The 24,820-nt window shown below is 32.2% G+C and overlaps 2 protein-coding genes across 4 annotated transcripts; both read left to right on the forward strand.

The window, feature by feature from the left end:
- The first annotated feature begins 11,790 nt into the window (after window positions 1-11,790).
- LOC149884948 (uncharacterized) lies at window positions 11,791-15,949 on the forward strand. Its single transcript, XM_090095145.1, has 2 exons — window positions 11,791-12,179; window positions 13,373-15,949. Exon 2 carries the CDS (start codon window positions 13,373-13,375, stop codon window positions 15,608-15,610), a length of 2,238 nt encoding a protein of 745 aa, XP_089951271.1. The 5' UTR covers window positions 11,791-12,179; the 3' UTR covers window positions 15,611-15,949.
- A 189-nt stretch (window positions 15,950-16,138) lies between these two features.
- LOC149884949 (uncharacterized) lies at window positions 16,139-19,742 on the forward strand. Of its 3 annotated transcripts, none has more exons than XM_090095147.1 (7): window positions 16,139-16,787; window positions 16,996-17,084; window positions 17,157-17,207; window positions 17,387-17,456; window positions 17,797-18,738; window positions 19,244-19,283; window positions 19,383-19,742. In XM_090095147.1, the coding sequence occupies exons 1-7, from the start codon at window positions 16,610-16,612 to the stop codon at window positions 19,384-19,386; spliced, it is 1,374 nt and encodes a 457-aa protein (XP_089951273.1). In that variant the 5' UTR covers window positions 16,139-16,609; the 3' UTR covers window positions 19,387-19,742. The 3 variants fall into 3 exon arrangements, with proteins under 3 accessions (XP_089951273.1, XP_089951274.1, XP_089951272.1); XM_090095148.1 differs by having other exon boundaries at window positions 17,797-18,552; window positions 18,640-18,738; window positions 19,244-19,742; XM_090095146.1 differs by having other exon boundaries at window positions 19,244-19,742.
- The last annotated feature ends 5,078 nt before the right edge of the window (window positions 19,743-24,820 follow it).

Raw genomic sequence — 24,820 nt, forward strand, 5'->3', positions numbered from 1 at the left:
ATTGGAGTCTGAGAACAAGAATACACCAAAAGGTTTGTCCCACTACACTAAATGTCAGGGCAATGAGTTCATAAAAAATCATTAACAAACTAAAGTGCAGAGTTTGCACATTGCCTGAAAGTGTCATATCGGAAACATCAAAAATATTTAGGTGTGTTTAATTATATGATATTTATGATAGAAAAAATATTTATGGCAAATTTAATTGTATATTTAATGTCAAAAGTTACAAGTTCTTTATAATGTAATTGTAAATAAGATTAAGCAAATCTGAACCCCTATTTTCCTCTTTTTTATATTAAGGTTTGCAAAATTGTTTGATATTGTTGCATATATTCTTTTGGTAGTTAAAAACCTTAAATAATGTGCTAATTTTTTAAGCAAAAAATGTGTAGATAACTTGCTTTATCTAATTATGTACAAATTTATTTTATGTTAATAATAACTCATAAATTCAGTTATTTATTTTCTGCGTCAGCCGCAGCAATCGTTTTCAGTGATCAAGCAATTCTTTAAGCGGAGTTGGCAAAACTTTGTTGAGGTTGCAATGCGAGTCAATGTTTCAGCAATACTTTCAAAGAGGAGGTTTTCGCTCGGAATAGAACGGCTGAGAACAGTGACTATACTCTGTCCGGATCACCAATATAAAGAAGTGGTGAGAAAAACTACTAGTAGAAAGCTGTCGTCATCGAATGTGGATGAATATATAGCTAACATGTCAAAAATTGGATAGGAAATGGTTGCAGCTTATGAATACTATTAAATTAGATTAAAAAAAAGCAAAACGCACAGTAAAAAAAGTATCGCGACTTTTTAATAAATATACAAACAAATAAATTTTGCTAATTAAAGTTGATACATAATTAGAATAATTAGAATTAGAAAGCAAAATAAATGACCTATCCTAAGAAACTCTTAATAGTACTTTTTTTGATTTGTTAATCGTTTGTTTAATTTTTACAAACTAAAACCGAAATAAATTTCTTTAGCCAAGATATTTTAACTACTTTTAACCGCTAATAACTAATTAATTTATGAGAGTTGAGAACTTGATAACGGCTTGTTATTTTATCAGTTTACGCTTCTTTACCTAATAATTTTTTTTTTTGTGTCAGAAGTTATGTGAATTCATGTTCAGAAAAATATGCTTTGATAAAGATTGGTAATTACGAAAACTTGGTTTATTAAAAAAAAAATCAACTCGGTTGTTTTTTTGAGTAAGTTTTTGCGTAAGTTCAGCGCAACTTATGCGCAACCCTAACTTTACGGAAATGCTGCGAAACATTAGTGAAAACCAAATAGCAACATGAACTTACGATTTCCGTAACCTTAGTTGAGCTGCGCAAAAGTTACGAAAGTTTGGTGAATAAGCACCCTGAAGATGCTGCAGATACTTTTTTCTTCGGCTCTCTTGGCCCTGGTCTCGGGCGTTAGCGAACAACCTGCGCAATTCACCTTCAATCTCCTTCTGGGTTGCATTAGTTGTTAATGCATTCCTTTTAACTGCACCTAAACGCACAAAAGAATTACATATATATAAAGTATTAGACAAAACATTTGCAACCAAATAATGCTAATTTAGTTTCTTTATATAAAAGTGCTGCATTTTTTCAATTTAGAGAAATAACTATGTAACTGTTTAGAGACAAAGTTCTTCAAGTTATATTCATCACAAAGTTCATTATTTGTACACGAAAATTAATAAATTAATTAAAAGTATTAAAAAAGTTAATTTCATTCTGGACAAAACAAGTGCAACTCGACAAAATGTTGACCAAGCTGTATTTCGCTATCAATATTTCTTGAAACCACTGCTTGACTACTTTTGCAATGTGTTTCGGATCGTTGTCTTGCTGAAAAACCCATTTTATTGGCATATTCCATTCAGCATGAGGTAACATAACATCTTTCAGGATGTTATGTTACCTAATGCTGAATGGAATATGCCTCATTTCAGTCAATATGAGATGTAGCAAACAGGAGTCTTTTCTTCTGGTTTTTTAGTGAAATCAGCGGTTTCTTTGCAGGGCGTCGAGAAAACAATCCGGCTTCAACAGCACGTCGTCTGATTGTTCGGTCCGATACAGGCAGCTCTATTGCTTTTGTATCTCGACTAATGATACCCAGGGATCCTTCTTGACGGATCTGACGATCATAGAATCCTCTCTAGAAGTGGTGGAACGCGGTCTTCCACCTCTGTTATCTGCTGCCAACTTCCCCGTAGAATGATATTTGGAACATAGTATATATAGTTAAAAAGCGGTTCTGGCGCATTGACCCTTCCCATACTTAAGGATGCATAAAAAATGGTGAACACTTCATATCATGTTCTTGGACAAAACCAATACTTAAGAGTCGTCTTTAAAAATCAAGAAGAAGTATAAAAATAATCATGTTATTTCTATACCAGTTCTTCAAGATGCCTGTTCTTCGCTTGGTTTATTGCCTTGTTTTGTAATGTCCGATAGCCAAGGTGTGAATTCCGTCTTCTAAGATGAATCTTTTGTCGTCGTTAGCGCTGAGTGCGACTTTGTTGATCTCTTCGGTGTAGACATCGTGATGACGTGATCGGAAGACGTTCATGGTGGTAAGTTTTTCTTGTTTAGTCATTAAGCAGTCACCACAAGGTATTGATAACTTCTTGAAAGTCAAGACCTTCATTCAATTTTTTCAAGACGTAAAGACACAAATGGCCGCAATAAGAAGTGTTACCAAATTGCACTCTTTCACTGTTATAATAAACCGGACTTTTTAAATAATCAATGAGCTCTACAAGAGGAGGCTGAGCATAAGAGTCGAAGCTGTATTTTTTGTCAGCGTCTTTATACCAGCACACCCAATGAAACCCACCAGTGCTTGAATCTCCTGTATTCACAATACCACATTCTTTTTTTCTTGGCTTTTTTGGTAACTCATCCCTGACAAACACGCCTTGAAAGTTTTTTAATTTTAACTGTTTAGCAGCCTTTATCAATTGAAAGTTAGTTAAAGCTTCATTAGGTAAAACAATTCCTTCTACGTCAATCCATTGAAAGTCGATCATTTTTTTAATTTCTTAAAAAGTTTATCCGAATTTTTTAACAAGAGATTTTCATAGAATGGCACCTAAAAAAGGAATGCTATTAAAGGGTGAATTAGGTCAGAGTAATAATCCAGCTCCAACAGATTGATAACCTTTTCCAGTTTTAATGAAGAGTCCATCACCGTGAACATTTTTAGTCCATGGGGTAATAAACAATCCATCTCCACCTAAAGTTTTTATCTTCATTCCATTTCCATTCTTTTTCAAATAAACGACACCTCTTCCAGCAATTTTATCAACCATAGCAGAACCAGCAGAAGAACCTACACCTGCTAACAATCCAGTAGCTAGAGCTGGAACTACTTTTGTGGCAAGAATGCTGCCTATCATACCCAATAACGGTAAAAGAGCTCCGATAAATCCACCTTCAATGGTTGAGTTGTGTGATAATTGTTTTTTACTCAGTTTGAGTGTGACTCCTTTACCAGTTTCATACGCTTTTTTAATTTTGTTCAATTGCACATTAGTGATAGCGAGAACATGTTCACCTTCTAGATCTGAATGAGATAGTCTTATATTGACATCAGTCTTTTCTTGAATGGCTTTTTTAATTTTATCAGATTGGCTCTGCGAGATGTTAATTTTGATGTTTTGATAATTGCTCATTTTTTATGTATTAAAAATTATTTATTTCACTTCTCGAATATGATATCGTATTGTAATATCCTCTCCACGAAAATCAACCAAATCTCCATTCTGATCAATGATGCGAGTAACCATTGTTGAAATTTCAAACAGTTTAACAGGAAGATAAATCAAATGCATTGGTCTCTCGATGATTTTATAGCCAGGACTAACATTTGGATAAAAGGAGTAAATGCAATTTAATTGGGTTCCATTAATATAGGATGATCCGATAACGTTGTTAACGATTCTGATGGTGTTAATGCTTGAAATTCTAACGATATTATCCGACTCGTATTCGGAATTGGAATTTAATTTTCTTTTAGTAAACCCTAAAACTGAAGAGATGCTATTCTCCACATTAAAGTCAATCAAATAATTCAAGCCAAGTTTAATGGTTGATTTTAAAGTATTAAGATTGATTCCAATTTGAAGGTTGCTTGGTGAGTAATTAATTTTATCTGCAATAATATAACTTCCACGTTGAGCTGACTTTATTGTGCTTAAAATAGACCTTTGCAAATACTCATTGATGTCTTTAATGTCATAGCTTCCTGATGGAATGATAATGTTTTCCCAATTAGCTCCATTGTTCATGCTGTATTTGAAAGAATTGTTTTTACTGCTTACATTTGGAATGCTGTTGTAAGGCTCAAGACCGAGAAAAGCCATTTCATAACTTTTTCCTTCGTCAAAAACGATTTTATCCAAAAAATCAGTGGTGATAACACTTGATTTTCCATCTACATCGATTATTATACCTGTCATTTTTAAAATAAGAATTATTTTTTTAAATTGTTTTAGAAAAATAAAAAATCGTCAAATCCGCTTCTGTACTTTCCCTCGTTCTTTTTAGAAGAGAGATCGATGACAGCAAATCCGTGAGGTTCATTCCAGCAATGATTGCAAAAAGCTTTAAAATCTTCTATTTTCATATCGCACGAAACGTGATCTTGATAAATGTGATTAACGCTTTTTTGGTCCTGTTTAAAGAGACAAATAAAGTTAGCATTTTCTCTGATGGTATGTCTTGGAATCTCGAAATAGTTTTGAGCGAGGTAAAAGCAGTCAACGTTGGAGTGTCTTCCTCGGATGTAATATTTTTCGCACTAGTTTTGATTGGTCAATTGCAAATCGTCAAAGATCATCAAGTTGTTTTTGGTTGCATCGAGATCTTGAGGTTCTGGCACATCGTCAGCCGTTTCAAAGAATTGACACTCCATATCATCGTTACCAGGATATTTTTTTGAAAGGCCGTTAATAACATCTTCAGGGTTTAAATTCAATTTTTCCATTTCGTCTTGTACATCATCCGTTAACAAATCAACAATATCCTTTTTAGGAAGTTTATTTTCGAAAGACCTTTTGAGTATTTTGTATTCGGGTTGAAATAGTGATTTACCAAAGACATACAATCGGTTGTAATCTAACAACCCAGATCTTAAAAGTAAATTTAAGAGCAGCGTTGTTTTACCATATCCAGACTTTCCAACGATGATTCCTCGAATGCTTCTCGGTAAAAGTTTGCTGTTGTTTCTTTTGGTTTTCCCAATTTTACACGACAGTTTCATCACTTCCATATTTTTTATATTAAAAAAGTTTTTATATATGTTAAAATGTACTGCGTTAAGTGTAGAAGAGAGACTGAAACCATTCACTTGAAAAACGAGATCACAAAAAACAACAGAACTATGTTGAAAGGGACTTGCAACTCTTGTGGGATAACAAAATGCAAGTTTGTTTCGGCTGCAAAAGGAGGAGACTTGGTGGAATCGATTAACAAATTCTCAAACAAAATCAAACTTCCATGGGCAAAGTTTCCAGGAGAAATGCACGTTCCAGGTATGAACTTTGCAGGGCCTGGAACCAATTTAGATAAAAGACTCACTTCCACAGACATGTATCCAAGATTGGAGCAAACCGGTGGATAGAGTGGACAATGCTGCATATCACCACGATTTAGCTTACAAGTATTTTAACGACAAGCAAAACAGAAATTTAGCAGATCGAATGATGCTTGAAGAAATGAACTCTATACAAAACCCTACTCAGAGAGAAATAAGCGAGCGAAAAATCATCGAACCCATCATCAAAGCCAAAGCCAAATTTGGATTAGGTGTGAGTGGTTTGAAATGGACGGATCAACTTGCAGAGGAGCTTCATAAACCAGTAATACATCATTTCAGAAGAAGAAAAGTGTTTGTGAATGACATTGATGAAATATGGGCTGTAGATTTGGTTGACATGCAAGCGTTTTCAAAATTCAACAACGGTGTAAAATACTTGCTCATGGTTATTGATGTGTTTTCAAAGTATGGATGGATTGTTCCATTAAAGAGTAAAACTGGAGTTGATGTAGCTAACGCTCTAAGCAAAATATTTGATGAGAGAAAGTGTGCCAAAATGTGGGTGGATAAAGGAAAAGAATTTTATAACAAGCATGTAAAAGCTCTAGGTGCGCAATTATACTCCACTGAAAATGAAGAAAAAAGTTCTGTTGTTGAACGATGGAATAGAACAATGAAAGAGAAAATGTTTAAATACTTTTCAGCTAACAACACCAATAAATACATTGACGTTTTAGACAAAATGGTTGATAACTACAACCACACCAAACACTCTTCCATTAAAATGACTCCAGTTGAAGCTAGCGATAAAAAGAATAAATATAGGGTTTGGATGAACCTGAATGGAAAGACTCAAACAGAAAGAGCAGAACCAAAATTTTCAATGGGCGACAAAGTGAGGATCGTAAAAAAGAAGTCTCATTTTGAAAAGGGGTATACACCGAGATGGACTGAAGAGGTTTTTAACGTGTCAAAAGTTCAGTATACGAATCCACCCACGTATAAAATCACTGACGCTAACGGTGAAGAAATACAAGGTACATTTTATGAACAAGAAATGCAAAAGACGCAACAAGACGTATTCAGAATTGAAAAAATCATTCGCAAAACCAAGAGTAGATCACTAGTCAAATGGTTGGGATATCCAGACTCGTTCAACTCATGGGTGGATAATAATGAATTGTTAAGTTTGCAAAAATGATCTAAAATTTAATTTTTAATATGTAAAATGCATGCTCCTCACAAGTTTTTTAGAAATGTTGTCTCAGCAGAAGTTCACAGTTTGGATTTGCAATTAAAAATTTTGGAAGAGAGGGTTAGAGAGTTGGAGGAAAGAAGACCGAGTAACATTATTGTGTCTACGAAAACGTTAGATCATCCACCTTATTTCAACGTTAATGAACAATATGAGATTTTTGCTCAGAAAGACATTAAATTTGCTGCTCTCTCACATACAATGATAGCTTTATCCATTGGGTTGAATTTGGAGAAAGGTGTTGCAGTGATAACATTAATGAATAAAATTACTGATCAATTGAATTATAGAAAAAACGAAGTTATTGTTTCAGAGTCTGTAGATGATGTTATTATGGATGTGAATAGTAACAGCAAACAGGATGTGATTGTTAAAAAAGGAGAAAAACTTTGTAAGATTAATTACATTGATTTAAAATAATTTTTTATTAATAAAAAATGGAAATATTGAATGAAAAACTTTATCCAGTTCTTCCATCAGCTCCTATAGAAGAAGGACATGTTTACCATCTTCAAAAAATAAGCGAGTTACAAAAAGAGATAGAGAGTGAAAAAGCAAAGCGAGTACATCTCAGCAAAAAGTATCATCGCGTGTTTAGAATCATTTCTAATGCGGATAATACAATGCAAGCCTTATGCATTGCTTTAGGTGCAACTGGAATTGGGCTTTTGTCAACCATTATTGCTAGTCCTGCAGCGATTGCGTGTGAAGGTGTAGCTATTGGTATGGGGTTTTTATCCATTGCAGGAGGGCAAGTGAATAAAAAACTAGCATTAAAAGCGGAGAAGCATGAAAAGATCAAAGTGTTGGCCGAGTCAAAATTGAACACGATCAGCGAACACATTTTCAAAGCGTTGATAGACGGAAAAATAAGCGATTCAGAGTATGAATTGATTTTAAACGAGCTTCAAAAGTTTAAATCCTTAACAGAGGAAATAAGAACTAAAACAAAAAAGGGAATAGATGAAGTTACTAAAGAAAACTTGATTCAAAAAGGAAGAGAAGATGCGATTCAAACGTTCAATAACCTTTTTAAGAAAGGATCAACGTAGTCGTAAAACCAATTTATGTTTTTTTCCACGTATTTTAAGAAAGGATCAACGTAGTCGTAAAACCAATTTATGTTTTTTTCCACGTATTTTAAAAAGATGTTTTTCTTTAAAATACAAGACATGAATAAAAGGGATGAAATTGTGAAAGAAATTAATGACAGAAGAAACGGCAACATTTCAGATGCTAATCTTCAGACTGATTTGAGAAAGCTTTACAAGCCTCTGATTGAAAGCAATGAAAAGATGATTAAAAGCCTGTCAGTCGATCAAAAAAAGAAAAGACCTTTCGAAGTGAACAAAGTTGGAGATAAAATGTACATTGGAAAAATGGAGGTTGAAATAGATGGAAATGATATCATTGTCGGTGAAGAAAAGTATAATGGAACAAAAGGTCTTTGGGAACTGATGACTGAATTAACAATACCAAAGAGCTATACCGATGAAGATTTGCAAAATTATGAAAAAATTTTAATGGACAGTGATGCTATAAGATCTGATTCGCAACCGCACAAACCGAAATCATCAAGAAGACCAAAGTATCAGCAACTTATTGCTCCTATTTGGGAAAAAATGATGCGTATTGAAAAAGGTAAAAAAGGTCGTGGTGTTATTATTCTTCCAGGTGATCCTAATGCGTTGGTGGAAAAGCTTGAATTGAGTATTGCTGCATGGCATGCTGGGAATAAAGAGTCAAGAAATATGGCTGTTGCTATTTGCGATGAGCTGTTGAGACAAGGGGAGATTAATAAAGAGGAATATAAATCGTTAATGAGGACTATTGATAAAATTATTTAAAAAGATTGTTTTATTTAAAAAAAATGCTCATTGTGAACAAAAGAAGATATGTGAAAAAGAACGTTGTTGGTGGAGGTGGTATTGTAGACATGATTAAAAATTTCATAAAAAGAGCAGCTGCGTCAAGTGTTACAAAAGCAACAGTGAATTTGCTTAAAAATGCTGCAACAAGCAAAATTGGACAAGAAGCGATTACAGCTGCAAAATCTGCTGGGACAGAGTTAGCCCTTTCAGCCATTTCCACTGCTAGAGATGTGGCTATTGACAAAGGTAAAAAGACCATTGAGAAATTAAAGACTGGTTCATCTATTCAAAGTAAGAAAATGTCTAAAAAGAACGCGATTCGAATTCAAGACCTGGTGAAAATAGGGCGGGGCATGAAAATAGTATGAAGATAGCATTCTGTTGCGATGACTTGTTATAAACTTGCAATGTCTTGCAATGAGAGACATTTAAATGAATTAAATAATTTTTTATTATATAAAAAATGATAAGTACTGAGCGATTAAGAGTTACTGAGAACCCAGAGTATGATATTGGTATTGAAAAAGTTGATTTTTTTGAGTATCTTCCAACCAATCTCGATTTAAATTCTTCAGGCACGATTACTTTTGAGATTGACTGTCAATCGATTCAAACAGTACCATCAGAGGCTTAAATTCTTATTGAAGGAGTGTTGAAAAAGAGCGATGGAAACTTTTACGATGCTAAAGACAACATTGCACTGGTGAACAACGCTTTGTTGTATTTGTTTAATGATGTGACTTATGACTTGTCGGGAGAGCAAGTGGAACGAGTGATGTATCCAGGTCCAGCCACCACCATACTTGGATTGATGAAATATCCTTATGGATTTCAGTTTGCTGATGGATTAAAGCAAATGTGGTATATGGATACGTCAAATCTTGTTGGAAATTCAGGATTCAATGTTAGACAAGACCACTTGTTTGCAGACACTACATCCGTTGGAGCTTTTTCGTTTAAAATTCCGTTGAAGCACATTTTTGGATTTTGCGAAACCTATGACAAAGTTGTTTATGGGTTTAGGCATACCATCACCTTTACAAAGAAAGAATGTGATGATGCGATTTATAGAGCGGAGAGCGTTAGTGCAGGAATGATCAACCTTAAAAAATTCAGACTTTATATGCCTCGCGTTGAATTAGATATTTCGAAAAAGACTGAATTCATGAATTTAATGGCTCAAAAAATTCCCATTCAAGTGGCTTATAAATCAAACAAATGTGAAAGACAGCTTATTCCAGCCGGTCAAACAGAATTTACCTGGTCGCTTGGAAGAGTCACGGACAAAAGCATTCCAAGATTTATCTTGTTCGGACTTCAGACAAACAGAAATTCCAGTCAAACAGTTAATCCGTCACTATTCGACCATTGTGATGTTAGCAATTTTTACGTGACTGTTAATGGAATAAAGTATCCAAATTACAATTACGACTTGAATTTTGGAGAAAAGAGAGTGGTTATGGCTTATTCAGATGCGTTCTCTTTTGATGAAAAATATTACGGCACAAATAAACTTGTTTGTCAATCTGGGTTAAGCTTGCTTGAATATATAAAATTATATCCGTTGTTCTTTGTGGATATCAGCAAGCAAAAAGAAAGAATGACGTCGGAAACAGCTGAATTAGTGGTAAACCTTAAATTTCGAACTTCAACTATTGCAAATACCGTTATTTTTGCAGTGGTTATTTCTGACAAACTGCTTAAATTTGTTTCAGATGGAACCAACATGACTGCTGTTTATTAAGTTTATTAAGATGTCTTTTCAGGAAAAATTGAATTGACTTAAAAAAAAATCTTGGTATAATAAAATGAGATATACAACATCGTATTTGAAAAATTTGCTGAATGAAAACGGTGTTAGTAAAACAGCAAACGATTTAATAACGTTGATGATGCTTGCGGTTGAAAATAATTTAATCAGTAAAGATGAGATTTTAGAAAGAGCAAAAGAAAAGAAAATACGTGAAATAAAGGAAAAGAAACCAACCGATCCAAAATGGGAATGGCTTCGTTTTGTTAAGAAAAAGCCCATCACTGTGAGAATAACCAACATTGAAACGGGTGAGGTGACTGAATACAAGTCTCTTTACAAAGCGATGGCAGGAACTGGACGTGGATGGAGATATTTAGAGCGTCGAGATGGAAAGGTGGATAATGGAATCAAGATTGAATTTTTAAATTCTGAAAAGCTTGAAAAACGTAAAAAGCAGCAAAATTGATTTTTTAACTTTTAACATGTTAAAAAATTGACTTAAATAAAATTCTTGGCATAAATAAAAAGATGGAGAGGAAGTATGTGATTGAATTTGATACCATGGGTTGTGCGCATCTGTTTGATGAAGAAAAAGAAATTCATGCGGCTGGATGCGAATTTACTGCACATGACGAGTGGGGAAGAAAGTATACGATTAGATTTGATGAAATGGGTCAAGCACATGTATACGACTCAATAAGCGAAATTTTTGCCAATTATCTTGTTTCATAAGTTTTTAATTCTCCCGCGAAAAGAATTAAAAAACGGTAAAAACTTTTCGAAGAAGAAAATATGCTGAAAGTGTGCCAAGATTTAAAAAAATTGAATTGACTTAAAGAAAATCACGGCAGAGATAAAATGAGTCTCCATTCTTCAAAAAAATTAATTGCCAAAGAGCGAAAACTTAAAAGCATCGAAAAAAATTTTATTTCCCTTAATAAAATGGGTGATAAAACTGTTGCCAAAGAGCGAATAATTGAAAGCGGCTTAAACAAAAATCTTTCCGTAATAAAAATGGAAAGTAAAACTGTTAATGATCGAAAAGATCGAAACTATTCAAAAATGACTGTGAAAGAATTAAGAGAGATGGCTAAAGGTCGTGGTGATATCAAAGGTATCTATAAAATGAAAAAAGCCGAGCTCATTGAGGTCATAAGACCTGTCATTGGGTATGACCCTGCTCCTCAACCTGTAGCTCGTAGACGAACGACTGAGGCAAGACCGTTGCCTGTTAATGAAAGCGTGGTTAGGTTTGTTCAACCAGCTGTAAAAGTTTCTGTAAAGCCAACAAAAGTTTCAATAAAGCCGACAAAAGTAAGGTTTGTTCCTTCCGCAGTGATACCCTTACAAAAAAACCCAGCGAACTTCCAGTGAAAGTTCACTGGAAATGTAAAAGATCACTGGAAATGTAAAAGATCACTGGAAATTCACCGAGTTCGCTGGGTTTTCCGCAAATTTTACGACTTCGCTGGAAGTTCACTGGAAGTTTAACAAAAAACGTCATTTTATTTCCAGTGATCTAAAACCTGAGTGGAAATTTAGCGCTGATTTTCAATAATCGAAAACGCCGCGGGTTTCATAACTCAATATTGATATAACTTTTGCTAACATAACTTTTTTGAAATTTGACAGATATAACATCTTGAAAATTTTTTTCCAATTTCTGTAATAAAGTAAACGTTGTTTTTTTATATCCACAGTTTCAGTTTCTATTATTTTAAGTTCTACTCAATTTCCAAAACCACAGGTATGTTGTTCAGTATGTTCATTTTTATTAAAGCGAGTTCATATTCAACTTTATAATTTCACAAAAATTTATTATTATAAATTTCTTTATTGTAGATTATTGAACATAATAGATAATGATTGATTTATATATATATATATATATATATATATATATATATATATATATATATATATATATATATATATATATATATATATATATATATACATATATATATATATATATATATATATATATATATATCTGTGTGTGTGTGTGTGTGTGTGTGTGTGTGTGTGTGTGTGTGTGTGTGTGTGTGTGTGTGTGTGTGTGTGTATTAGGGTGTCCCAAAAACAGCATTTTTGAAAATAATTTGTTCCCACCCCCTAAATGTGTTCTATTTAATACAAAAACACTAGGTTTAAAATTTTTTTGGAATAAAAAATATTTTAAGGGGTCCTTATAATTTCAAAATATATATATATATATATATACACACACATATATATATATATATATATATATATATATATATATATATATATATATATATATCTATATATATATATATGTATTTACATATATATATATATATATATATATATATATATATATATGTATTTATATATATATATATATATATATATATATATATATATATATATATATATATATATATATACATACGTATATATATATACACGTATATATCCGAATAATTTTAAATGTATTCTTAAAATAGAGGGCTCAATGTTCTTAAAAGAACATAGCAATAATAAATTAGTAAAAATCATTTATCAAACTTATTTCATTTTACACTGTGTTTCATCAATTAAGACATCAGAAAATTTCATCAATTAAGACTCATCAGAATAGATATTTTGTAAGTTTTATAGTTTTCAAAAGAATATTAAATTTTCTGAATAATTATAAAATTTAAATAAAATTATAAAATTTTATACCGCTTAAACACCTTCATTTAACATATATATGCATTTGATATTTATATATACATCATACACTTGATAAAAAAATTTTCATCAAATAAAAGTATAGTTTGTATTGTATATACTAAAGAACTAGCTGTTAAATAAGCATCATTGTTATTTAAGCACAATTAGGTTTAGTACAATCGTTTCTCTTGTTCTCTTTCTGATGTTAATCTTGTTTAACTAAAGTTTAATTTTGCCTGCTTGCCTCTTTTATTTTAGATGCCTAGAATTGGTCGCTACAAGAAATGGCAATCAGGCGAAGTAAGTATTCCAAGAACAACACAATGGAGGATGTCAAAAGTTAACTGTGCTCAACAACAGAATGAGAGCACCTCTGATGACAATAATTCTATTGACGATGAATTTATGGATCATTTATCTGACTTAGATGAACCAAAAAATGAAACAATCAATGATGAGTTTGATGAAAATGAAAGTTCAGAGAGTCCACCTCTGTATCCTGGGGCAAAGATAAATGTCTCTAATGCATGTTTATGCATAATGACTTTTGTTTTGCGCTTTAATTTGTCCTACGAAGCCTTAGAGGCGTTGTTAACTCTCTTAACTATTTTATTGCCACACAGTGTTTTGCCTACATCTAAATATTTGTTTTTGAAGTTTTTTAAGAAGGAAAAAGAGTTATATGAAAAAGTTTTTTTTTGTGATGTTTGTGAAGTTGCTTTAAGTCTTAATAAGCAGTGTCCAAAATGTTTGAAATATTTTACATCATCCTATCTTCATAAGAAATGCAATTTTTTTCATATTTTAAACATAAACAAACAGCTTAAAAATACTTGCGATAACAATTGGATACATTTAGCAGATCTTGAAGAAAATGGGCAAGCAACAATTAGACTTGTTGTTAATACTGATGGAGTTCCCATTTTCAAATCATCAAAGTGGTCCTTGTGGCCTTTGCTAGCATCCATTCATAGTTTTCCATATTCATTGCAAATTACTAATATTTTGTTTTTTGGTCTCTGGTCGGGTTTTAAAAAACCAAATATACAATTATTTTTATCTCCTTTTGTTGATATTTTTACTAACCTATCCACTAATGGTATACTCTTATCTAATAATGTTCGTGTTTTTTTTCATGTATCTATTTTTTCATGTGATACAATTGCAAGAGCTCTGGTTTTTTGTCGTAGGCAATTTAATGGTTATAATGGTTGTCATTGGTGTTCTTCTAGAGGGGAAAGAGTTCCAAAAGGCAGGGGGTCTTGTATGACTTATCCATTTTCTGATGTTACTATGAATTGTAGAAGCAATACAGATTTTTTTTGTGTTAATGTGGTTGAAGGGTTTTTAGATATTTCACCATTAGTAAGATTGCCTAATTTTGATTGTGTAAATGGAACAGTTGTTGATAATTTGCACTGTATAGAGCTTGGTGTTATGAAAGCTATGTTTTCTTTCTGGTTTGATAGTTGTTATTCTGGTTCTATTTTTTCTATTCGTAGACACTGTACTGTTATAAATAATCGGTTATCTGTAATTAGTGTGCCAAGCAATATAAGGCGGACTCCACGATCATTAAGTTGCATAAAGCATTGGAAAGGTGTTGAGTTTTTTAATTTTTTAGTTTTTTATGGTCCTGTTATTTTATGTGATATTTTGCTTCCGCAGTTTTTTGATCATTTTATTCTTTTATCTAATGTTGTTTTTATGTTAAATAATAAGGTATTATCTGAAAGTGTTGTTAATGAAGCCACATTATTAATTAATCGATTTGTTTACGAATTTCCTGGTTTGTATGGTAGAGAGAATATGTCTTATAATGTGCACCAATTACTTCATCTTCCCTCATGTGCTCGTCTATGGGGGCCTTTATTATCTTATTCTTGTCATCAGTTTGAAAATTTTAATGGCATTATTTTATCTCTTTTAAATGGTACTCAAGATATATCTACTCAAGTAATAGATCGATTTTCATATTTAACTACATGTAACATTCAAGCTTCTCATTCTAATATTATAGACGAAGATTGCATTGACTTTTTGGATGACATGTTATTTTCTTATAATTTTAATTTTAAAGGAGTTATTATTGGCTCAATTAAAGTCTTAGATAAAGGCTGTAATTATAATATTCCTTATTGTGAGAAACTGTTTTTTGAGCATTATTTAGGTAAGCATATTTTTGAAATTCAAAAATATTACAAAGTTTCTATTGCCAAAAACATTTACCATATTCGTCATAAGAATGTTCGTCATTGTGACTCACTTGTTAAACTTACTTGTGGATCATTTTGTAGTATTGAATATTTCTTTATCTTTGAGATGAATGTTTTTGCTTGTGTTAGATTTTTAAAAACAAGTCCGAAAGCAGCTAAGCATATTTTTATGTATACTTATGCAGAATGTCTATCTATAATTTTTGCAGAGCAAATTATACAAAAAGCTTTTTTGGTTGAAGATTGTGTTGTTAGTATTCCTGATTTATGCCCTTTTTAACTCTTCTATAATTATTCTTTGCATAATATTATTATTTGTATTATTATTGCTTTTTATCTTTGCATGATGATTTGTTTGTAACATTGTAATTTTTTTTTGTGAGCTGTTTACATAATTTTTTTTTGGTGAACTGTTCTTTTTTTGGTAAACTGCAATTTTTTTTTGTTAACTATAATTTTTTTTGGTGAACTGTAATTTTTTTTTGGTGAATTGTTATTTTTTTTTTTTAAACTGTTGCATTTTATATTTGTGATAAAAAATTACATGTAACCTTCAACAGTTTATGTTGGCTTGTCAATTTTGTAAAAACTTCTGGTTTAAAAATATTGTTTTTCTTTAGAATTGTTTTTTTATTTTATAAAGTTAATATTTACATTTTCTATAACTACTGGGTTACTGTTTTTTTTTTAGGGTTACCTAGGTCATTTTATTCACTTTCCTACACAGCAACAATTAGAGTGTTGTTATTTTAAGCAGTAGTGGTGTTGTGGTAGAGCGCTCGCTTTATAAGCGAGAGGTTCCAAGTTCGATCCCCACCATGTCCCTGGTAGTACCGCGCTCAACTTGTTTCTTCATGCAGCGGCCTTGTTCATCAAGGTTTGTGTTTTGGAGTTATAGAGTTGAGAGAGGGTTATAACCACAATTAAGTAGCCTCTTCATCTGTAGTGGCCTTCTCAGCCTTGGGGAGGTGAATTAACAAAAAAAAAATTTCAGAAGCATGGTACTGGTTAAAATTGGATAATTTTCATTTAATCTACTGTCTCCCTAGACCGTTGCAATTTCGGTTACAATATATTTAACTGCTTATTTGTTGTTACAATTTTTAAATACTTAAAGTCTTATTAATATACATCTATAAATTTATGTAATACAGATCTATAACTATACATTGCTAATGAGGTATTAGATTTAATAGCAACTTATAATTTACTTCAAAATTTTTTCAAAATTATGTATTTATTTGTAATCTTTAAATTTACTTAAGTCTTAGTATTCATAATGTCTAAGTTTGCTGTTGTACAATGGTCTCGCAACGGAACTGTCTCTGTTGAATGGGATACATCTGTACTTAACAGGGCTTTTCTTGTAAATAACAAAGAGGGTGATATAAGATACACAAAACTTACTAATCGAGATGAAGGCCCCATTGAGAAGGGTAAAGTTATATGTGTGGTTGGTAAGCTTCAAATTTGAAAATATTTTAAGTTTCTTTTGAAATTTTATATTTAAAGTTGTTAATTATTTCAATTGCGTATGTTTCCAGCATTTAAGATATTTCATATAATGACATCGTTAGTAGTCTTTTATGTTTGATGTATTACAAACATCTGTTTTTAAAGATATATTTAACATTTATGAAATAGTAATTATATTATTATATTTAGACAGTTTAGAAGAAGCATTATTGAAAAAAGGCTCACTTCTCAAGAAAAAAAAAGATAAGAAATTGCTAAACATAACAAATGAAATTGAGGTTTATATATTATAAAATTTACTTTGAACAAGATCAGTTCAAACTCTGGATAAAACTTTGTTTACTTTTAAGGGTTCTGTTAGAGTTGAATATATAACAGTTCAGCAAATGGAGTTATTGTTGGTAAGTTTATTCTGCTAATAGTTTCATTTATAAAGATGGCTGTAACTCTTCCAAAATGGAACCTCATCAAAATCATACAATTTTAGAAAAGCAGACATTATGCATAAACAAAAATTGATTGACCTATCCTGTTTATTCATAAAATATAGTTTTGTGTCATATATTTTTACAATACCTAGAATACTCATACTATAGCATTAAAAGAAGATTTTGCTAAGAAGCTAACAACATTGTACAAAAAAATAGAAAGTAAGTAAACAGTCATTTGTATTCCAAATAAAATACTGGCATAGCTGAGATCAATTTTGGCAATTCTATTTCTTTTTTTTACAATAATAAGAGTTTTATTATAAAATGTTTTAAAAATTTTAAATGGAATTATAATAGCTAAACATTTGCGATTTACTTTATCAGCTGTTTTATGACTATTTCTAGTGTACTTCATTTTTCTTTTAGACATTCACTGCTTGTGACCATTCAGTAAATTTAAATGCTCAACTTTTCTGTTTTATAAAATCCTCTGTTTAAAATACCCACAGTTTTATAATGCCCTATGCTTTTAAATGTATGGATTTTATTTCACTTTTAGGGCTTGTTAGCAAAGCAGAAGAAGGTGACTTAAGCGAAGAGTTGCCAAGAAAGAAAGCAAAAATGTTGATTTCCCAACCATCAACAACCCATTCAAAACCATCTCCATTATATTTACAACCAACAAATTCACAAATACAACCTCTTTTATCACAAACATTACCAACAACTCCTCCTTTCTCAACCCAATCCCAACCCAAACAATTCCAGTCTTTTTCAACTAATGACTCCATTAATGAACATCCTGATTCCTCACTTTTTCTTAACAATCATAATTCGTTTCATGAAAATTTGTTCAATTCAATTGACTTCAATCGACTTCAATCGGAAAACATTCCATCGACTTCAAATTCATTTCAAATGCCTTCTCCACCTTTTTCACTACCAGCACAACTATATTCTGTTCCACAAATGCCACCACCATTGTTGCATTCACAACCAACATCGCTAACAAATTCACAACTTCCACTATCAATGCATTCACAACTATTAGAACAAGTACCAGCACATTCATTAGTTTCCCATACAACACAACCAACAGATTATATATGCAGTGACAAAGAAGTCACTGAAAACATGATTCCTAATAGAGTCTTAACAGCACCAACAGGAAAAAAGCTGGTCAAACAGTTATTAGGCCATTTTTATGAAAGAAATAAGTTGGTGAATGCTTCGCTATCAGGAAAAAAAGGCTCTTCAAAGTTTTCTGTTTCAAAAAAAGTTGGCCTTGATCCAGCTGTGTTGCATTTAATAACAGGTAAAAAATTATTAAATTTTAACACTTATACTCTGGAATTCCAGAATCAATTCAATACGAGAAATTGCTTATCTGCAATTTTTACAGAACTTACAATATCCAAGTTTCCGAATTTTTCGAAAAATGATGTCAGTGTTACGCTCTGTGAAAAAATTAATGACGAGCGCAGAGCTTATTTTAAAGCAGGTATTATATTTTAATTGTATTACTTTTCGTATTTAATTATAATTATATCACTAGTTTTCATCTTTTATAAATAACAAAATTTTGTTAGGACTACTATGTCTTAATTTTATTTTATAGAAAAACAATAAATAATAGGATTTTTTAATTTCAACTAGCTTGTGACTTTCGTCTGATTTTTTATTTTTTTATTTTAATCTCGTAATTATTATTATTGTTTTAGTATATTTTTTTAGTATTAATTATTTTGATTACCGTATAATCTCTAATAGTAAGGCCAGGTTTATGTTTCAGAGTCACCAATCAAATTTTTTTATTTTAAAGTAATTATCGATTTTTAAATATACATATGTTTTTGTTTTTATAATTTATCCTTGGTTTTTAAAGTTAATTATGTTTATACCTGTTATACTATTTTATGTTTGCTTACTATTTTACTGTTTATTTTATATATGTTTTTATATAATTATTATATATGTCCTTTATATATTGTATCATTTTTTTTTAGCTCCGAAGTCCCAAACGGAAAAGAATGCGTCAAGCACAATTTAAAAGACATACTTACGAACGTACTCACGAACTTAAAAGACATACTTACGAACGTACTCACGAACTTAAAAGACATACTTACGAACGTACTCACGAACTTAAAAGACATACTTACGAACGTACTCACGAACTTACGATTTTCTTAAATTTTTTTTGTTTTGATTACTTGTCTGTGGAGAACGAACCGCTAAACTCATGATTTTTTCGCCTCAAAATATACTAAAATATACTAATAAATAAAATTTAAAAAAGTTTAGATAAATTATCAGGAAAAATAAACAAATTGCATTTATTCGAAAACAAAAAATGTACGTACAGCCTTTTGGTTCTCGACTAATGAGATACACATTTTTTTAATTCAATTTTTTTTCAAAGTTTTTCAAACAAGCTCGTGTAAGCTTATGCAAAATGATTATGCTTTATTAAATTTTTTTGTAGATTATGTTTTATGATTTAAATCTCTATCAAAACAAAAAAATAAAAATACAACTGATTTTCTGTTTTGTTTGTTTAAATGGTTAAAATAGAAAAAAAATTGATTTATGAAAATTTGTATTCATACTTAAGGTAGTTTATTACTTATACATTGTATTTTTATTCTAAATATCGATATTTTTAAATAAATGTTATATTAAACTTTTTTTTTTCCTATGCTTAATTTGTCTTATTTCGCGCTTCACGGTTTTAAATATTTAAAATGTTTATGAAAGTTTTAAAAAAAAATATATCCTAAAAAATAAAATTCCAGCGAATTCGCTAAACTTCCAATTTTTATATATAAACATGAAAGTTAACTTTCATAGCTAATTAGCTATGAAAGCTTTTCTAGTGAACTTCCAGTGATCTTTAAAGATCACTGGAAGTTCACTAGAAAAGTTCACTGGAAGTTCACTGGAAGTTCACTGGGTTTTGGAACAAGATCACTGGAAGTTCGCTGGAAAAGATCACTGGAAGTTCGCTGGGTTTTGGAACAATTTTTCACTGGAAGTTCACTGGGTTTTTTTGTAAGGGTAAAACCAGTCATCGCTCCAAAACCAGCGATCATCCCACCAAGACCTACTGTAGTAAAACCTCCTATTGCTCCGAAACCAATTCATTTGCAAAGACAGAATCACATCCTTGATGAGCCTGTTTCAGATTCATCACCTGTCATGACACCAAAACCAGTCATTCCACAGAGACCTTCATTTTTTTCAAGTCTGACGGCAGTTGCAAAAAGTGTGACGTCATATGTTGCAAATAAGTTTAATGATATTAAAGAATGGATAGAACCCTACGTTCCTGAAATAGTCAAGAAGGATGTAAGCGAATCAGTGAAACAAATCGATAAAAAGATAAAGTCTATCAAATCACTTGTATTAAAAACAGTGTATAAACCTATCACGTCAAAACCTTATAAAATAAAATTCAAGTTAACTGAACATTCTGCAGAACGTGCTGCTAGACTATTTTCTTACACACCTTCTTCTCGATACCAAGACATTGTTCCTTTTTTAAACTTGGTGAGAGAGTCTGCTATTCAAACCATAGCAGGAGAAAGAAACACAAAGGTAAGAATTGTTTTAATCTGTGAAATGACTCGCGTAAGCATCTTAACAGGTAAAGAGACTACTCGGATGGCTCACTTTTCATCCAACTTGAAAATTATATTGGAGGGTACAGATGTAAGAACGGTTGTGAGTCAAATGGAAGAAAAAATCTTGGAGCGAAGCGCTAATTACAACAAGATGGGATCCAATTGCGTCTTGTCGAAGATTTTAAGAATGGATATCAGATTTATCGATTATGAACCTTTCAAGGGTTCTTCCTACATGGAGCTGTCTAAAGAGCTAAAAGACAAAAAGGCGATCATCAACATGGTAAACAAGGACAACCAATGCTTTAAATGGTCTGTCACCAGGGCGCTGAATCTTAAAAATAGAGACAATGAAAGAATTGACAATGATCTTATTTTAAAATCAGAAGAGTTGAATTGGGAAGGAATGGAGTTTCCTTTAAAGGTGATTCAAGTCGAAAAGTTTGAGAAAAATAATCCTGACATCAGCGTGAACGTCTTTCACTACGAAATGAATAAACCTCAACCTATGCAAATATCCAAATTTCATGATCGAAAGCTCTGTGTTGATTTGTTGTATATTTCAAACGAAGAAAACAGCCATTATTGCCTCATTAAAAATTTCAGTCGGTTTGCTCGTTCTTCAGCATCAAAACATCAACATAAAAGATATTTTTGCAGAAGGTGCATGCACGGCTATGACCAAGAAGAAAAGCTCCAAATTCATCGAAAATACTGCTATGATAACGCGCCTATGAGAATCGATCTTCCAAAAGAAGGGTCGACCCTTGAGTTTAAAAACTACAACAATAGTATGAGAGTTCCGTACTGCGTCTATGCCGACTTTGAAAGTTTCATCAAACCTATCGATGACAACACTGAGTATAATAATAAAGAGTCATATACCAAAAAATGTCAAAAGCATGTTCCAAGCTCCATCGTCTATTATATCAAATGCTACGACGAAACCATTTACAAGGGAAAGCTTGAAACGTATACAGCAGAAAGTGATGATGACGACGTGGCTCAAAAATTTGTTACCATGCTTGAAGCTAACTTTATAAAGATTTGTGACGATAGTTATTCACGGCAAGAACAATGGAAAAATAAGAGAATAGAGACTAATGAGGATGAGAAAGATTATGAATCTGCAACCGAATGCCATATTTGCAAAAAAGATCTTAACGGTGATAAAGTATGGGATCACTGCCATTTGACTGGAAAGTACCGTGGTGCTGCTCATAAGAAATGCAACTTGGATTATAAAATTCCAAAATTTATTCCCGTTGTCTTTCATAACTTGTCTGGCTATGACAGCCATTTGTTCATCAAGAGATTAGGTGGAAAAAAAGGAAAGATCACTTGTATACCCAACAATGAAGAAAAATATATCAGCTTCACAAAAAGCATCAAAGTGAGAGATTCTATTGATAAGAAAGGTAAACCAAAAATAGTGTATAGAGATTTACGGTTCGTTGACAGCTACAGGTTCATGTCAAGCCCTTTAAAAGATTTAACTGACAACCTTGTTAAAGATTTGTGTGAGGAGTGCTCAAAATTAGATCCAAAAACATGCAAAAAGGACTGTATGGTTAAGAAAGGTAAAAAATGCAAATGTAAAGACAATTGTGAAGATTGCGCTCATAGAAGATCTAAAAAAGGAGACATCATGTGCAAAAACTTAAATTCATTCCACAGCGGAGCAAAACGAGATTTGCTATTAAGAAAAGGCATTTACCCTTACGAATGGGTGGACTCCATTAAAAAATTCTCTGAAACACAATTGCCACCCAAAGAAGCCTTTTACTCTAAACTAGACGATAAACACATCAGCGATGAAGACTATGCACATGCTCAAAACGTTTGGAAGGTATTTGGATGTGAAACGTTTAAAGATTACCACGAGCTGTACAACATCTCAGACGTGCTCATTTTAGCTGATGTCTTTGAAAATTTCAGAGACACTTGCATAGAAAGTTACGGTCTAGACCCTCTTTGGTATTACACCTCTCCTGGTTTGGGTTGGGACGCCATGTTAAAGGAAACTAAAATTAAATTAGACTTAATAACCGATATTGATATGCTCAACATGATCCGAAAAGGAATACGCGGCGGAATATGCATGATCTCAAACCGACTTGGAAACGCTAATAACAAATACATGAAAAACTATGATCCTTCACAACCATCGAAATTCATTCAGTACTTAGACGCTAATAACCTTTATGGGTGGGCTATGTGCAAACCTCTTCCTGTTAGAGGATTTAGATAGATGACTGAAGATGAACTTTTAAATTGGAAATCTATACCTTGCATTCTCGAAGTGGACTTGGATTATCCTGAAAGTCTTCACGATTTACATAATGACTATCCTTTGGCTCCTGAAAGAATGACCATTGGAAAAGTGGATAAGCTCGTTCCAAATTTAAACAACAAAGAAAAATACGTCGTTCATCACAAAAACCTAAAACTCTATGAACGATTGGGTTTAGTCATCACCAAAATTCATCGAGGAATCACCTTTGAAGAAGAACCCTTCATGAAAAAATACATTGACCTCAACACCAATAAAAGAAAAGTCGCTAAAAACGACTTTGAAAAAGAATTCTTTAAACTCATGAACAAATCCATGTTTGGAAAAACCATGGAAAATATTCTAAAGCATGTCGATATTAAACTGGTCACCACTAAAAAAGAAGCCTTAAAATTATCCAAAAGCCCTCGATATGATCGGTACACCATTTTTGATGAAAAACTCATCGCAATTCATATGAAGAAAACACAAGTCACTTACGACAAACCCGTTTACTTGGGAATGAGCATCCTCGATTTGAGCAAAACTCTCATGTTTGAACACCACTATGACTACATCAAGCCTAAATACGACGATCGTGCAAAACTACTCATGACTGACACTGACTCGTTCATTTACGAAATAGAAACGGAAGATTTTTATCAAGACATTGCTGATGACGTACTTGAAAAATTTGACACGAGCGACTTTCCTAAAGATCATCCCGCCATTCAAAACGCTGGGTTCAAAGTGGGTTTAAACAAAAAAGTTATCGGAATGTTCAAGGACGAGACTGCTGGCAAAAAAATTAAAGAGTTTGTTGGGCTTCGACCTAAACTCTACTCTTACTACATCCCTGAAGAAATAGATGATCAAGAACATAAAAAATGCAAAGGTGTTAAGAAGTGCATTGTTAAAAATCACATCACTCATCAAGACTACTACGACTGCTTAATGACTTAACAAGAAAAACTCACCACCATGAACGTCTTCCGATCACGTCATCACGATGTCTACACCGAAGAGATCAACAAAGTCGCACTCAGCGCTAACGACGACAAAAGATTCATCTTAGAAGACGGAATTCACACCTTGGCTATCGGACATTACAAAACAAGGCAATAAACCAAGCGAAGAACAGGCATCTTGAAGAGCTGGTATAGAAATAACATGATTATTTTTATACTTCTTCTTGATTTTTAAAGACGACTCTTAAGTATTGGTTTTGTCCAAGAACATGATATGAAGTGTTCACCATTTTTTATGCATCCTTAAGTATGGGAAGGGTCAATGCGCCAGAACCGCCTTTTAACTATATATCATAGTCTTGATACGGTCCATTTTTTCACGCGATATTTATCACAAGTACTTTTTTGTGACATTCTTCTTACGTAATCGCGAATAATTTTCTTTCTTAGTTCCAATCCAAGACTGTCGGGAGCCATTTTTGCACTTGAAGTCATAAAAATAATAAAAATAAATAATCACGCTTCTCAAGGCTTACCGTGTTACATTTACCTTGTGATGATACAATAATGCTCTGTGGAACACAACGTATTGGTTGAATGTGGACTGTATTAATGTAATGAAACACTTGTTGTATTTTACTTCTTGTATTGATGTTCTTCGATAAAACACTTTGATAAAACTCACTTCGATAAACTGTCTTGATAATACTGACTGATTGA

This window comes from Hydra viridissima, unplaced genomic scaffold (genome assembly GCF_058129835.1).
Source record: "Hydra viridissima isolate aposymbiotic clone 2 unplaced genomic scaffold, HvirCarnegie_v1 scaffold_8, whole genome shotgun sequence".
NCBI classification, from domain to species: Eukaryota; Metazoa; Cnidaria; class Hydrozoa; order Anthoathecata; family Hydridae; genus Hydra; species Hydra viridissima.

What these genes read in the sequence shown, in the direction of transcription:
- LOC149884948 (XM_090095145.1), top strand. Translation starts at nt 13,373, where the DNA reads ATGCCTAGAATTGGTCGCTACAAGAAATGGCAATCAGGCGAAGTAAGT.
- LOC149884949 (XM_090095146.1), top strand. Translation starts at nt 16,610, where the DNA reads ATGTCTAAGTTTGCTGTTGTACAATGGTCTCGCAACGGAACTGTCTCT. An exon ending in AGCAAATGGAGTTATTGTTG is followed by an intron (nt 17,208 to 17,386) that starts GTAAGTTTATTC and finishes TACAATACCTAG; the next exon opens with AATACTCATACTATAGCATT. An exon ending in CAGAGCTTATTTTAAAGCAG is followed by an intron (nt 18,739 to 19,243) that starts GTATTATATTTT and finishes ATTTTTTTTTAG; the next exon opens with CTCCGAAGTCCCAAACGGAA.